At 44.7% G+C, this 12,048-nt stretch overlaps 2 protein-coding genes across 2 annotated transcripts; both read left to right on the top strand.

The window, feature by feature from the left end:
* Positions 1-462: 462 nt before the first annotated feature.
* On the top strand, positions 463-1,842 carry E1B28_013003 (uncharacterized protein; the record flags this gene model as incomplete). Its single annotated transcript, XM_043158152.1, has 3 exons — positions 463-879; positions 928-1,330; positions 1,397-1,842. 3 exons carry the CDS (start codon positions 463-465, stop codon positions 1,840-1,842), a joined length of 1,266 nt encoding a protein of 421 aa, XP_043003495.1.
* Positions 1,843-5,896: 4,054 nt separating this feature from the next.
* Positions 5,897-6,323, top strand: E1B28_013002 (uncharacterized protein; the record flags this gene model as incomplete). The annotated part of the gene is made up of 2 exons (XM_043158151.1): positions 5,897-6,194; positions 6,256-6,323. The coding sequence occupies 2 exons, from the start codon at positions 5,897-5,899 to the stop codon at positions 6,321-6,323; spliced, it is 366 nt and encodes a 121-aa protein (XP_043003494.1).
* Positions 6,324-12,048: the final 5,725 nt, after the last annotated feature.

Raw genomic sequence — 12,048 nt, 5'->3', positions numbered from 1 at the left:
GAACAGGAATGGGGAAGACACTGATCGCGGCTGGGCCACATCTATACCAACCCAAGTCAGGGGTAACACTCTTCGTTTCCCCTCTAATTGGCCTGCAGAATGAGCAGGTCGAGACATTCAAGAACGAATTCGCATTGAATGCCATAGCTGTCAACAGTAGCTTTGGCGGCTGTACACCTGAGGTATTGAGAGTATGTACCCTTTATTCTGATATCTTGAACATTCCGTCTAAAAAAATCTCAGAAAATTGTCAATGGCGAGCCCAACATTATAATCATCTCACAGGAAATGCTGCTCTCCAAGCGCTTTATCGATGAAGTGCTATGCCATCCAGATTTCATGTGTCGTGTGTCTGCTGTGGTGGTTGATGAAGCCCATGTTGTCTCACATTGGGGCGCAGGTTTCTGAAAGAAATATGGGGAACTCGGAATGGTTCGAGCTTTCCTGCCGAAAGAGACCTCAATGGTCACTCTTTCTGCCACCCTGCCTACATGGGTTCGTCGAGATGTGATCAGCAAGCTGCAAATGAAGAGCACAGAAATAACCTCAATTGATGTCGGCAACGACAGAAAGAATGTCTCGCTGATTGTTCAGCCCATTCACAATACACTCAGCTCGTTCATTGACCTGGATTTCGTGGTTCCACAAGGTGTGCAGGAGGCGTCGTCCATACCAAAAACTTTCATCTATTACGACAGCGTCATGGGTGGGGTCCAAATGGAGAAATACCTGAATGGACTCTTACCTGAGGAGTTGTGGGAGAACAGCATTATTCGCCTGTATAGCGCAGCCTTCTCCGACGAATACAAAGCGCAGGTTATGCAGGATTTCAAAGAGGGGAGGGTCCGTGTGTTGATATGTACTGATGCTGCGGGAATGGTAAGTCAAGTTGCTCACTACTGAGGCTAAGAGATTGACGATGAACAGGGATGTAACATACCTGATATCGAAGTCGTTGTCCAGTGGAAAATTCCGGCCACGCTATCATCGTTTGTGCAACATGCAGGATGGGCAGTACGTAGTCCAGGAATCAAGGGCCGAGCCATTCTCCTTGTTGAGAAGAGTACCTACAATGTGGTTTTAGGACCGCTAGCTGAGACTTTGAAGGACAAGAAACTCACACCTGCTGCAAAGCGAAAGAAGGTACAGGAGTACGCAGAGGAACATGGTATTTTGCGGGGAGCGGCAAACCCGCAAGGCGACTCGAAATACACGAGAACATCGCCACCTGTCGATGTCGAGAACGAACACGAGAACGTTCACGCATTCGTTCAGACCGGGATCTGTCGTTGGGCCATCCTTGCAGAGGTTTTTGGAAATGAAAAGCCAGGTTAGTGCCTATTGATCTGCTCAGCGTGTGGCAACCACTCACCAGAATCTCCAAATCTTCGCCCAGAGCCTACGGTCAAATGTTGTGACCTGTGTAATCCCGACCTACTCAACCTAACGCGACCGGGCCCCGAACCAACATCGAGCCGTAAAAAGAGGCTAAAAAAACGCGAAGAGCCACTACCAGAAGTAGTGGAGAAGCTACTTGAGTGGCGACAAACCATCTGGGATTGTGACTTCACCCTAAGAAACAAGATTTTTGGCTCTGGCGCTGTGTTCGGCACCAACCTCATGTCTTTGCTCGCATCTCTTGGTCCACTATCCTCAAAACAAGACCTGTTATCGGCACTTGATGGTCAGCAGTGGCTATGGAAAGATAGATATTGCGACGAACTCTTTGACTTCCTATCCAGCCTCTCCATCCTGCCCATCCCATCGAAACCCCATGGAGCGAAATGCAAAGAACTTGAACTGACTCCCGACATCGAGGTAGCGGTCGAAGTTCAAAAGTGACCTCGTGTCGACGCCATGAACAGTGACGAACACCTGCCTTCCCACACTTTGCCTCGAGGCACAACTCCATCAACACTTCCATCGACGTCTACTTCGGTCCATCCTGCTTTGACGATCTCCTCACGACATGTACCACTTCACCTTCCTCAAGATCTTGCCGTGCATGCACACAGCCAAGTCCAACCAAATCCGTACTCGTATCCCCAGTACACAGTCTCCCCAAATCCATACAAAGTCAGCTACAACATGCGATATAATGTGCCAATCACCCCACATATACCGGAGCGGGCAAGTAATGACACTCGGGGGGTGCTAGAGAAAAGGTCGACCCAGTACGTCCGCTTTCTCTCGATCTTCGCCATATTACTCAGTTTGATTTATTTAGGTATCTCAATACGTCCAACATTCCTCCCAGCCCTAACTCAGCAGCACCTCTACCATCCCATAGAGCCTATTACCCCCCTCCATTTTCACAGCCTTTGATCTCAACCCCTCATGCATGCAATCTTCAACACAGGCCTCAGACCCAGAACACCCCTCTCACACCAACACCTCAGGCTCAGTCTATTCAATTTACACTACCCTTGACTCCCGCGACTCCCTATATTCACTCTCGTACAACATCGACAGTTTGCAGCTATTATCTGCTTCCTTCACCTAATAGTACTGTGTACACACCCATGAACCGATAAATTTGACAATAATTTGGACAGCTAATTTTTTACTTCTAGAGATAAACAACAGTTTCTGTGTTCAGAGGTAACCAGATCAGCAAAATTTGGCTAAGTCCATTGTCACAAACCGTCAACCCGCCTAAAAGTGAACTGTGCCTACCAGTCTGTAGGTGAACCTACCTCTTTTCACACTCCGCTCTCCTAATTTGGACTTGCCATCAGTAAGGTTCCCCTACGGACTGTTGCGAGTCTATGTAAAGCACGGGGATATGCAAAACTCCTTGAAACGGGGTCTTCCCATTGTGTTGTGGGCTCAGAATTTTTTTCTAAGCCACTTAGAGTACACACAAGCTTGTATGTATAACTGTGGCCAACAGAAGACAAAGGATTGAACATTAAAAACAAAAGAAGGTACAAATCTGGTTGTGATAACAGCGTGGCAGCTCAGGAACTGTATATCGCTCAATTTGGATTTAGAACTGTAAGACATAGTGAAACATAAACAAGAATGTTAAGTCTAAATGCGAAATTCCAGAGACGGGGGAGTGGAAGGTGGTGTAAATTAAGCAAAATAAGTCCCTAATGCAACTAGAAAAATCAGTAAGCAAGGGTGTGTGGAATGACTGTTGCTGGACGTGACGATGTGTCTTTGATCAAGTCCGATTTGCTATATTTTCATCAAGGCCACAGCTGTCACGGCTGAGTGGATGATCATGATTCTCTCTCCAATTTTTGCCTCGCTCAGGCTTAGTATTTAAAATCCCACAAAACAAAGTCCAGATGAAAGCCCCTCACTTTTTTTTCTCAACGGTTACATTAAACACACTACAAGCTGAATCATCTGGGACAACAAACAAACTGGAATCGACGACGTGGGTTATTGGACTTTTCATGGTTCCCGAAACTATGATTGGACTATATGGCCTTCAACCAAGAGCCTGGTGTGTGGTCTGGTGAATTGATTGTCAGCACAGGGTGGCGTGAAGATTTAATTAACAACTAACTTTAACTTATTTTCAGTCTGGCATATCATAAACTGAACCACCCAGTTTACGTGCCTCATCAATCACAGAATTGACCACCGTGTCTGAAGGGAGATTGTACCAGTCACTATAAGTGTAGGCACCAAACTCATCCACCATCAACGTGATGAGAAGACCTTTCTTGGTGCTGTCAGCAAAACACGCTGTCTGGCGACAGCCGTTCTGGTCACAGAATAAAACAGCGTAAGGGGGAGGTGGGGCCATGTTATCGTTGCTGCCAATTGCAGGGGGAAAACACGTTTGTTAGAGGTGTACACTGGGAAGAGAATGAAGGGGAGTTACCTGTGTCAGGTAAAAATGACTTGGAGAGATGCTGGGTGATAGTAAAAGAGTTGTTAACTAGAGGGTTTTTATAGGTTTCTGACGACCTGTATTCAGGTGGCTCTCCTTTGGAGCATGTCATGTACTATGTAGTGCCCTGCCCAAAATGGATCGACTGGAGCCATTTCATTTTTACTGTCAAGCTAAGTATGTAGTAATATCAGTTCTCAGTGCTCACACATGTTGAGTATATTAATTTTCATGGATTAGCAGGTCACTAAAACAAGGTACTCAACTCCACATATTAGCCTCGATTGGAAAATATCCAAGAGGTGATTTGAATTTCATATACCCAAATTTTCGCGTCTGATATAATCACTGTGTCTGTCTCGATGAGCGATATCTCATCGGATTTCCATTTACTTTTCCACCATGTTCTCATACCTCGTTCGTCTTCACTTGGTCCCCAGTGTCGTTGTTTCTCCTCAATGTGTATAATATCAGCGAACAAATCCTTCAAGTTAACACTCATTTATACGTGCAATATGGAATCAGATGTGCCCCACCACATCCGGGGAACAATAGCAAATGGTGAATATAGAACCTATGCAATCTGCCCTTGAGTTCGGGTTCCTGAACACTGAGCGTTGATTTTGACAGAAAGCCTGCACGCACGAGCACCAGAAGCCATGCTGTGACGGTGGTTTTAAATCCCATATGCTGACAACACTGTTTTGTTGAAATTCCTTGAATGGATGCTCGGTGAAATAACTGTCCAGATTGTATGATGAATTTTCCATGATTATTGATGGCACGAGGAATTTACATTAATTACTATCCGAGCCAGTTTCCCAAACCTGATTGTCTGTCATGCGGCAACTTGGCGGCAACTGCCGGCGGTGATCTCACGGTCTCTTGTGTTTTGCTTGTGTTTTTGGCCATAATGATTCCCGGCTTCTTTTTTTCAGGAACAGCTTACATACTCCCGGTCAATTAACTCAAGCTCAACGACTGCCTTGCGTGACAAGAATGCCACTTTTTTGCCTTTCCCCCATCCCAATCTTTTACCGCCATGCAAGTTCAGATCTTGAGCCATGTGAGTCTGTCGTTCTACATTTTCATTTGGTATTCATTCGAGAATAGGATTCTTGTTTGCCACTCCCAACTCAGCCCTCCTCGGATATGGTGGAAAGCTTGAGCAAATCAATCGAGTCAGATGTTTGAGAAGATAGAGAACAATATGGTGAGAGGGTGTCGATCTAGGCTAGGACCCCGGTAGGGATCAAATTTATGCCCTCAATCTTCGTGGTCTTACTGACTTTTCTTCCATCACAGAGAGAGCCTTGCTGTCAACTCGGAACCTAGACCAAAGGTTAGACACAACAATCTTCTCGTTCATTTGCTCGGCTACTGGGATGGTGAGTGCCTCAGCGAAGGCCTATGCCATGGATGATTTCTACCAATGATATTCAACTCTGAGCTGACAGTGCTTCCATACCATCGATCACTTACGTTCACATTTTGCATTCTCGCTGATCTGCCAGTGTCTGAAAAGGGTGGAGGTGCTACCTCAAACCCACCTGTCGATTGTGGCAGAATGAAGGATGAATGGGACAAAATGGTCATCACAGGGCTCCTTCCATTACTCTGGATGGGGTCATGGATCTGCTTTGTTTGACAAGATTGATCATGATGAACCCGTCGATCTAATGTGTTTGGGTACCATTGGGGGTTTAGACGAGGTTTCGGTGAAGGGGCTGAAGTGTTTTAATGAAAGTGTTGTTACAGAGCTTTCGAAGGTAGGTTATACTTATTCTACTCTTGGACAGCGTTCTAAGGGTCGCACTTGTGACCAACAACAATTCCTCTATGACTGATCTATGACTTACTTATGTCACGACACGATCCTCTCATGTCCTGTTCAGTTCCTTCCTTGCACCTACCAATAAACCTGAGTCAAGCTTGTTTCTATAACCGCATTGTCATCTCCGAATCCCCCGAAGAAACTTCGAGTAATCGCTATTGACGAAGAACCTTTCAGCAAGCTCAAGGCAGGCGCTGCTATATTGACCTCGCATGGAAAGCTCTTCCGGAGGTTCACCAGCACCCATCACCTTGAAGGGGCGACTGACAGAAGAGCTAGACGTCGGTCTAAACATTTTCCACCTTGAAGAGGACAGCCTCACACTCAAGAAGTTCCCCTTTGTCTTCACTCCTTTTCAGCCAAGATCGGTACCAAAATATGGACAAACACGTATGAAGGAGGTTGAAAACGGTCACCGATGTGGTGTAGAGAAAGGTACAGTTCAGCCCATCGGGAACTTGGTGGATGGAAAGGAGGAAGACAAGCGGCCTATGATACCAGCTCCAAAAGGTAAGTACAATGGTTCCCTTTGTTTTGTCATTTTGATTTAACACTAAATAAACGTTGACAGAAGTTAACACTCGCTGTCACGCTGACCGCCGGGACCAGTGTTTAGTTCGGGAAGACGTACGACAATGACACTCCTGTATGGAACTGCCGAAAGGGCAAGGTCAACTGTTCATTGACCATCAGAAGACAGTCGTCTTTCAGTGCAGATGAGCCTGGACAAAGAGGAAACAATGCCAACTGTGGAGCGGTGAAATGGAGGGTCTGTGGTGGGTAGTTCGTGCATCCCTGGAGCTCATGTCCTGCGGTGTTTTATTCTTCACTATCGTTGTTCTTCTTGTATTTCTCGTGTCATATCCCTGGAAATCACAGGCAGTTGTAGTCATTGAACGGTTTGAAAACCTTTGCACGAAAAGGGCTGCCCAACCCGGACCCTCAAGAGTCGACACAGTATACAATCTTCATGCGCGGTCCCGGTCAATCTCCCTTACTCAGACCTTTCTCCATAGGGCTTGGAAACCAAGGACTCGCATTCAGATTGGGATATTGATGTAGTAAGTTGAAGGATGGGTCGGGAGTTGGTAGATAGTGGGTCGAGTAAACGGTGAGAAGGAAGTTCACTGCTGGTTGCCGCACGGCATCATCGAGTTTGTGAAACCGGCTCTGATAGTAATGTAAATTCCCCGTGCCATCAATGATCATGGAAAATTCATCATACAATCCGGACAGTTATTTCACCGAGCATCCATTCAAGGAATTTCAACAAAACAATGTCATCAGCATACATGTTTTAAAACTGCCGTAGTACTAAGCAGCTGCCTTCTGGTGCTCGTGCGTGCAGGCTTCCTGTCAAAATCAATGCTCAGTGTTCAGGAACCCAAACTCAAGGACATAAGGGTAGGTTCTATACTCACCATTTCTTTTGTTTTTCTCCCAATGTTGTAGGGCAAATCTCATTCCATATTGCACATATAAATGAGTGTCAACAAGGATTTGTTTGCTGATATTATACACATTGAGGAGAAACGATGACACTGGGGACTAAGTGGAGATGGACGAGGTATGAGAACATGGTGGAAAAGTAAACGGAAATCCGATGAGATATCTCTCATCGAGACAGACGCAGTGATCATATCATATGCGAAAATCGGGTATATGAATTGCCTCTTGAATATTTGCAATCGAGGCTGATATGTGGAGTTATGTACTTGAGTACCTTGTTTTAGTGACCTGCTAATCCATAACAATCAATAAATATACTCAACCCAAGCACTGAGAGCTGATATCTAGGTATTGCTACATACTTAACTTGACAGTAAAAATGAAATGGCTCCAGTTGATTCTTTTTGGGCAGGGCACTACATAGTACATGTCATGCTCCAAAGGAGAGCCACCTGAATACAGGTCGTCAGAAACCTATAAAAACCCTCCAGCTAACAACCTCTTTTACTATCATGTCAGGAGGGTGAACCGCCTATGCATATGCTGGGCCTCGAGCCCTGATGCTGAGGATAGCATACACCTAAAACAACCCAACACCCATGTAGGACGTACTCCGAGGGGTACCAAACCCTGGTACTCCGACCTACTACGAGATCATACTCCAGACTAATGCTGGCGGACCATCCCATGGGCCTATTGGCAATAGAGGATGACAAGAGCTGGCAACCAAGGAGAATGAATAATGATGATGTCCGGTATCGTGAATATCCATGAACCATGTGGTGAACCATATGACGAACCATACTCCTATAATGAGGGTAGACCTTTGGCGATGAGAGCGTCCTACAATGAGGACTATATTCTCACGAGCCGGTACTCCAATGACAACAAGAGCCTCATACGATAGACGGTACCCAACGTACACCAATGTAGTGTACCACATACCTGTAACCTAATCCATGCATACCCCATCCTGTACTCTAACACTGGAGAAGGGACTCTAGGATGAGTCCGGACAACAATTAGATGGTGAGTCCCCTAATAAAGGTGACCTGGATGAAGTAGAGCAACAGAGTGAATGGGGCAGAGGCAAAAGGTAAGGAAAGGAAAGGATAAAGGAGGACCAAGGATAAAGGACAGAGGACAAAGGAGATCAAATTCTAGAGAACTATCTACCACTAAGTACTCCTTATATACCTATCTAATAGAAAGGGTTGTGCTCCTATACCGATGACCCCTTCTCTAAGATTAGGAGTACTCTCCTATGAATTGACCCATTTCACATGATATCTCCCTTGATTGTACGCCAAGTCCAACCACAGTTGACTGTATAGGCGGAAAAGTCGGCAGTAGGTACTACTCCTGGTTCAGTTCATGACATATCACCCAGCATCTCTCCAAGTCATTTTTACCTGACACAGGTAACTCCCCTTCATTCTCTTCCCAGTGTACACCTCTAATGAACGTGTTTCCCCCCTGCAATTGGTAGAAACGATAACATGGCCCCACCTACCCCTTACGCTGTTTTATTCTGTGACAAGAATGGCCGTCGCCAGACAGCGTGTTTTGCTGACAGCACCAAGAAAGGTCTTCTCATTACATTGATGGTGGATGAATTCGGTGCCTACATGTATAGTGACTGGTACAATCTCCCTTCAGACACAGTGGTCAATTCTGTGATTGATGAGGCACATAAACTGGGTGGTTCAGTTTATGATATGCCAGACTGAAAATAAGTTAAAGTTAGTTGTTAATTAAATCTTCACGCCACCCTGTGCTGACAATCAATTCACCAGACCACACACCAGGCTCTTGGTTCAAGGCCATATAGTCCAATCATAGTTTCGGGAACCATGAAAAGTCCAATAACCCACGTCGTCGATTCCAGTTTGTTTGTTGTCCCAGATGATTCAGCTTGTAGTGTGTTTAATGTAACTGTTGAAAAAAAAAAGTGAGGGGCTTTCATCTGGACTTTGTTTTTGTTGGATTTTGAATTCTAAGCCTGAGCAAGGTAAAAATCGGAGAGAGAATCATGATCATCCACTCAGCCACGACAGCGGCAAGCAATGGAAATATAGCAGAGACTTGATCAAAGCGCACATCTTGATCTAGCCGGGTGTTGCATGCCCATTTCTATCACCCCACAGCCAGTCCTAATACTATGACAGGTTTGTAAGGATGGCAACTTGACTTTCCCAAGTGCTGTTGTTGCTTGCTACCATCGTACAATATCATATTGGGGTACATGTGCATGAGGCGTTGAGGTGCTGCTGATGCACCTTGATACTGCCAGCGGGCCGAAAACTTTGTTCAAATTGATGGCGCTTCTAACAGGACTGTAGGCGCTCATGTGCTGGGAAGTTGGAATGTAATTTCAAGTGGCTCAAACACGAACAAAGGAACCATAGTTTGTTTTCTCCCCTTATTCAGCTGAAATGATCCACTGTAAGTTCTCGGAATAATACCTGTTTTGACGTTAAATATTTCAAGAAGATCGACTCTCTGGCACTCTCCCAATCTTGAAACAATGCTTTCGGCTGAAATCCCAGAACGACGTTCAAAGCTTCCTATAACACGTGCTCATCTGGACCAGCTGTTACACTCAGAAGTGAAGAGAGACGTCAGTTATCCCACGAATCAAGCATTGTCGCAATTTTGTCACGAAGGAGATCAAGACATCTGGAAATAAGAAGCATGTATTCAGCAGATTCGTGGCAAGATCTCTGCAATCAGGCAGGAGATAGTTCAGTGCAAATCTATTCAATCCCCGATCCGTGGACTTCCACCCGATACCCTTCGTGAGGTCTTCCTCTTTACCTCAGATTCGAATTGTTCTGGTTGGAAAGACAACTGGCATTCACCAGCTTTGGTGCTGTCAGCGGTTTGTGCTCTTTGGAGACAGGTGGCTATTTTCGACATGCCGGAGCTTTGGGCACAGTTGTCTGTCAAATTATGCGAGAGGGCGGTCGAGCCTGCCAAGCTCCATGTGTGGCATTCTCAGAACCAACCAATTGAACTGGAGGGTGTGGTTGATACTAGATTTAACCAAGAGGACATCATCCACTCACTTACCTTCCATAGGGAGAGATGGGTCCATATGAACATTAGCCAGTTGGAGGCAGACACATTCAATGTCATTGCCAATTTGTTCAGCAGTGTCCAGTTTCCTTCGGTGAAGTCGGCAGTTTTTGAGGGGAAGTCTGACGTTTCATGCATTTTGTTTAAACCGAAGACATCGTGACGTCTCTCTCAAATCAAAGTTTAAATTTTTTTGAGCGACCTCTTGAGAACCCACTGCAAAAAAATATTTTTATTAGCTTTGAAGCCTGTAGGTTGTAGTGTCTTATGCCTCATCTCAATCATGCTCTCAAAAATTCAACTCAATCTCAATCTCAAAATTCAACTCAAATCTCAATCTCTAAAAATTCAACTCAAACCTCAATGTCTCTAAAACTCAACTCAAACTCAACTTGACAGGAAAGATTGAGAATATGAAGGGGGTTAGACATTTAAAGTTCAAATAATTGAGAGTAAGTAGATAAGTCTATACTAGAGTCAATGATTATTATAGAGAACAAAGGTAAAGTTATTAGTGTTGCCTGTATTTAAGCAAGGGTGAGATGAAGGGTAATGTTAGCTGTTTTGATTGTGTTACACCTGCGTGCACACCATATCCCGTACTTATAAAAATTCTCCCACACCAAGTATGTCACAAACTTGCCGTACTCCGAGTACTCCTCCATAGTACTTCATGTGCTATCATGACTCCTCCTGTCCTTGTGCTTGATTGTTTCGATCTTTGCGATCATCCTCCCTTCGATCCCTTCGGCTCCTCACTGTCAAGCACTCTGTCTGACTTGCGATCACCGTAGACCATCGTAGATAGGGAGGCCCCTGCCCCCTTGACTCCTTACCCCTTAAGTAGTGTAGTATATAAGTACTCCAAGTGTACAGTAGAACTTCACTCTTGTCTGGTCAATCCTACCTAGGAGTCATTCCTTTTTCCCCTTCAATTGTCAGCTCGCCTCACCCAAGGATCGACTCCTGACAAAGTACTTAGCAAATTTTTTATAAGTACGTGATATGGCACGCATGCAGGTGTAACACAATCAAAACAGCTAACATTACCCTTCATCTCACCCTTGCTTAAATACAGGCAACACTAATAACTTTACCTTTGTTCTCTATAATAATCATTGACTCTAGTATAGACTTATCTACTTACTCTCAATTATTTGAACTTTAAATGTCTAACCCCCTTCATATTCTCAATCTTTCCTGTCAAGTTGAGTTTGAGTTGAGTTTTAGAGACATTGAGGTTTGAGTTGAATTTTTAGAGATTGAGATTTGAGTTGAATTTTGAGATTGAGATTGAGTTGAATTTTTGAGAGCATGATTGAGATGAGGCATAAGACACTACAACCTACAGGCTTCAAAGCTAATAAAAATGTTTTTTTGCAGTGGGTTCTCAAGAGGTCGCTCAAAAAAAATTTAAACTTTGATTTGAGAGAGACGTCACAACGTCTTCGGTTTAAACAAAATGCATGAATTTACTGTGTTCCGCCATTACAGTAGCTGGAAGACTGTTGATAGTGAAAGCTTTGGTAGTGGGGAATAGGACGGCGACATAGAGTGTAATTCTGCCAAAAATGGTGGCCATTCTCAAGAGACCTACTACCAGAAGATGCGAAGAGTGGATCTGGCTTTCTGTGCAATTGAGGTTGAAGAGACAGAGCCCAATAGCCCATGAGAACCCTATCTTACCTACTAAAATTTTTTCACTCACCCAAGTTTACAGCATTCATCATCCACCTTCGAACAGATCTAGAACTCATGGCAGGGAAGAAGATGTAGATTTTGATGAAATGTTCATGATGACTGAGGCACTCTCGGCGCTTGAGGCTAGGTTTGATGG

This window comes from Marasmius oreades, chromosome 9, assembly GCF_018924745.1.
Source record: "Marasmius oreades isolate 03SP1 chromosome 9, whole genome shotgun sequence".
NCBI lineage: Eukaryota > Fungi > Basidiomycota > Agaricomycetes > Agaricales > Marasmiaceae > Marasmius > Marasmius oreades.
Note: the sequence above shows the minus strand (reverse complement) of the source record. Positions and strands in the feature narration are given on the sequence as shown.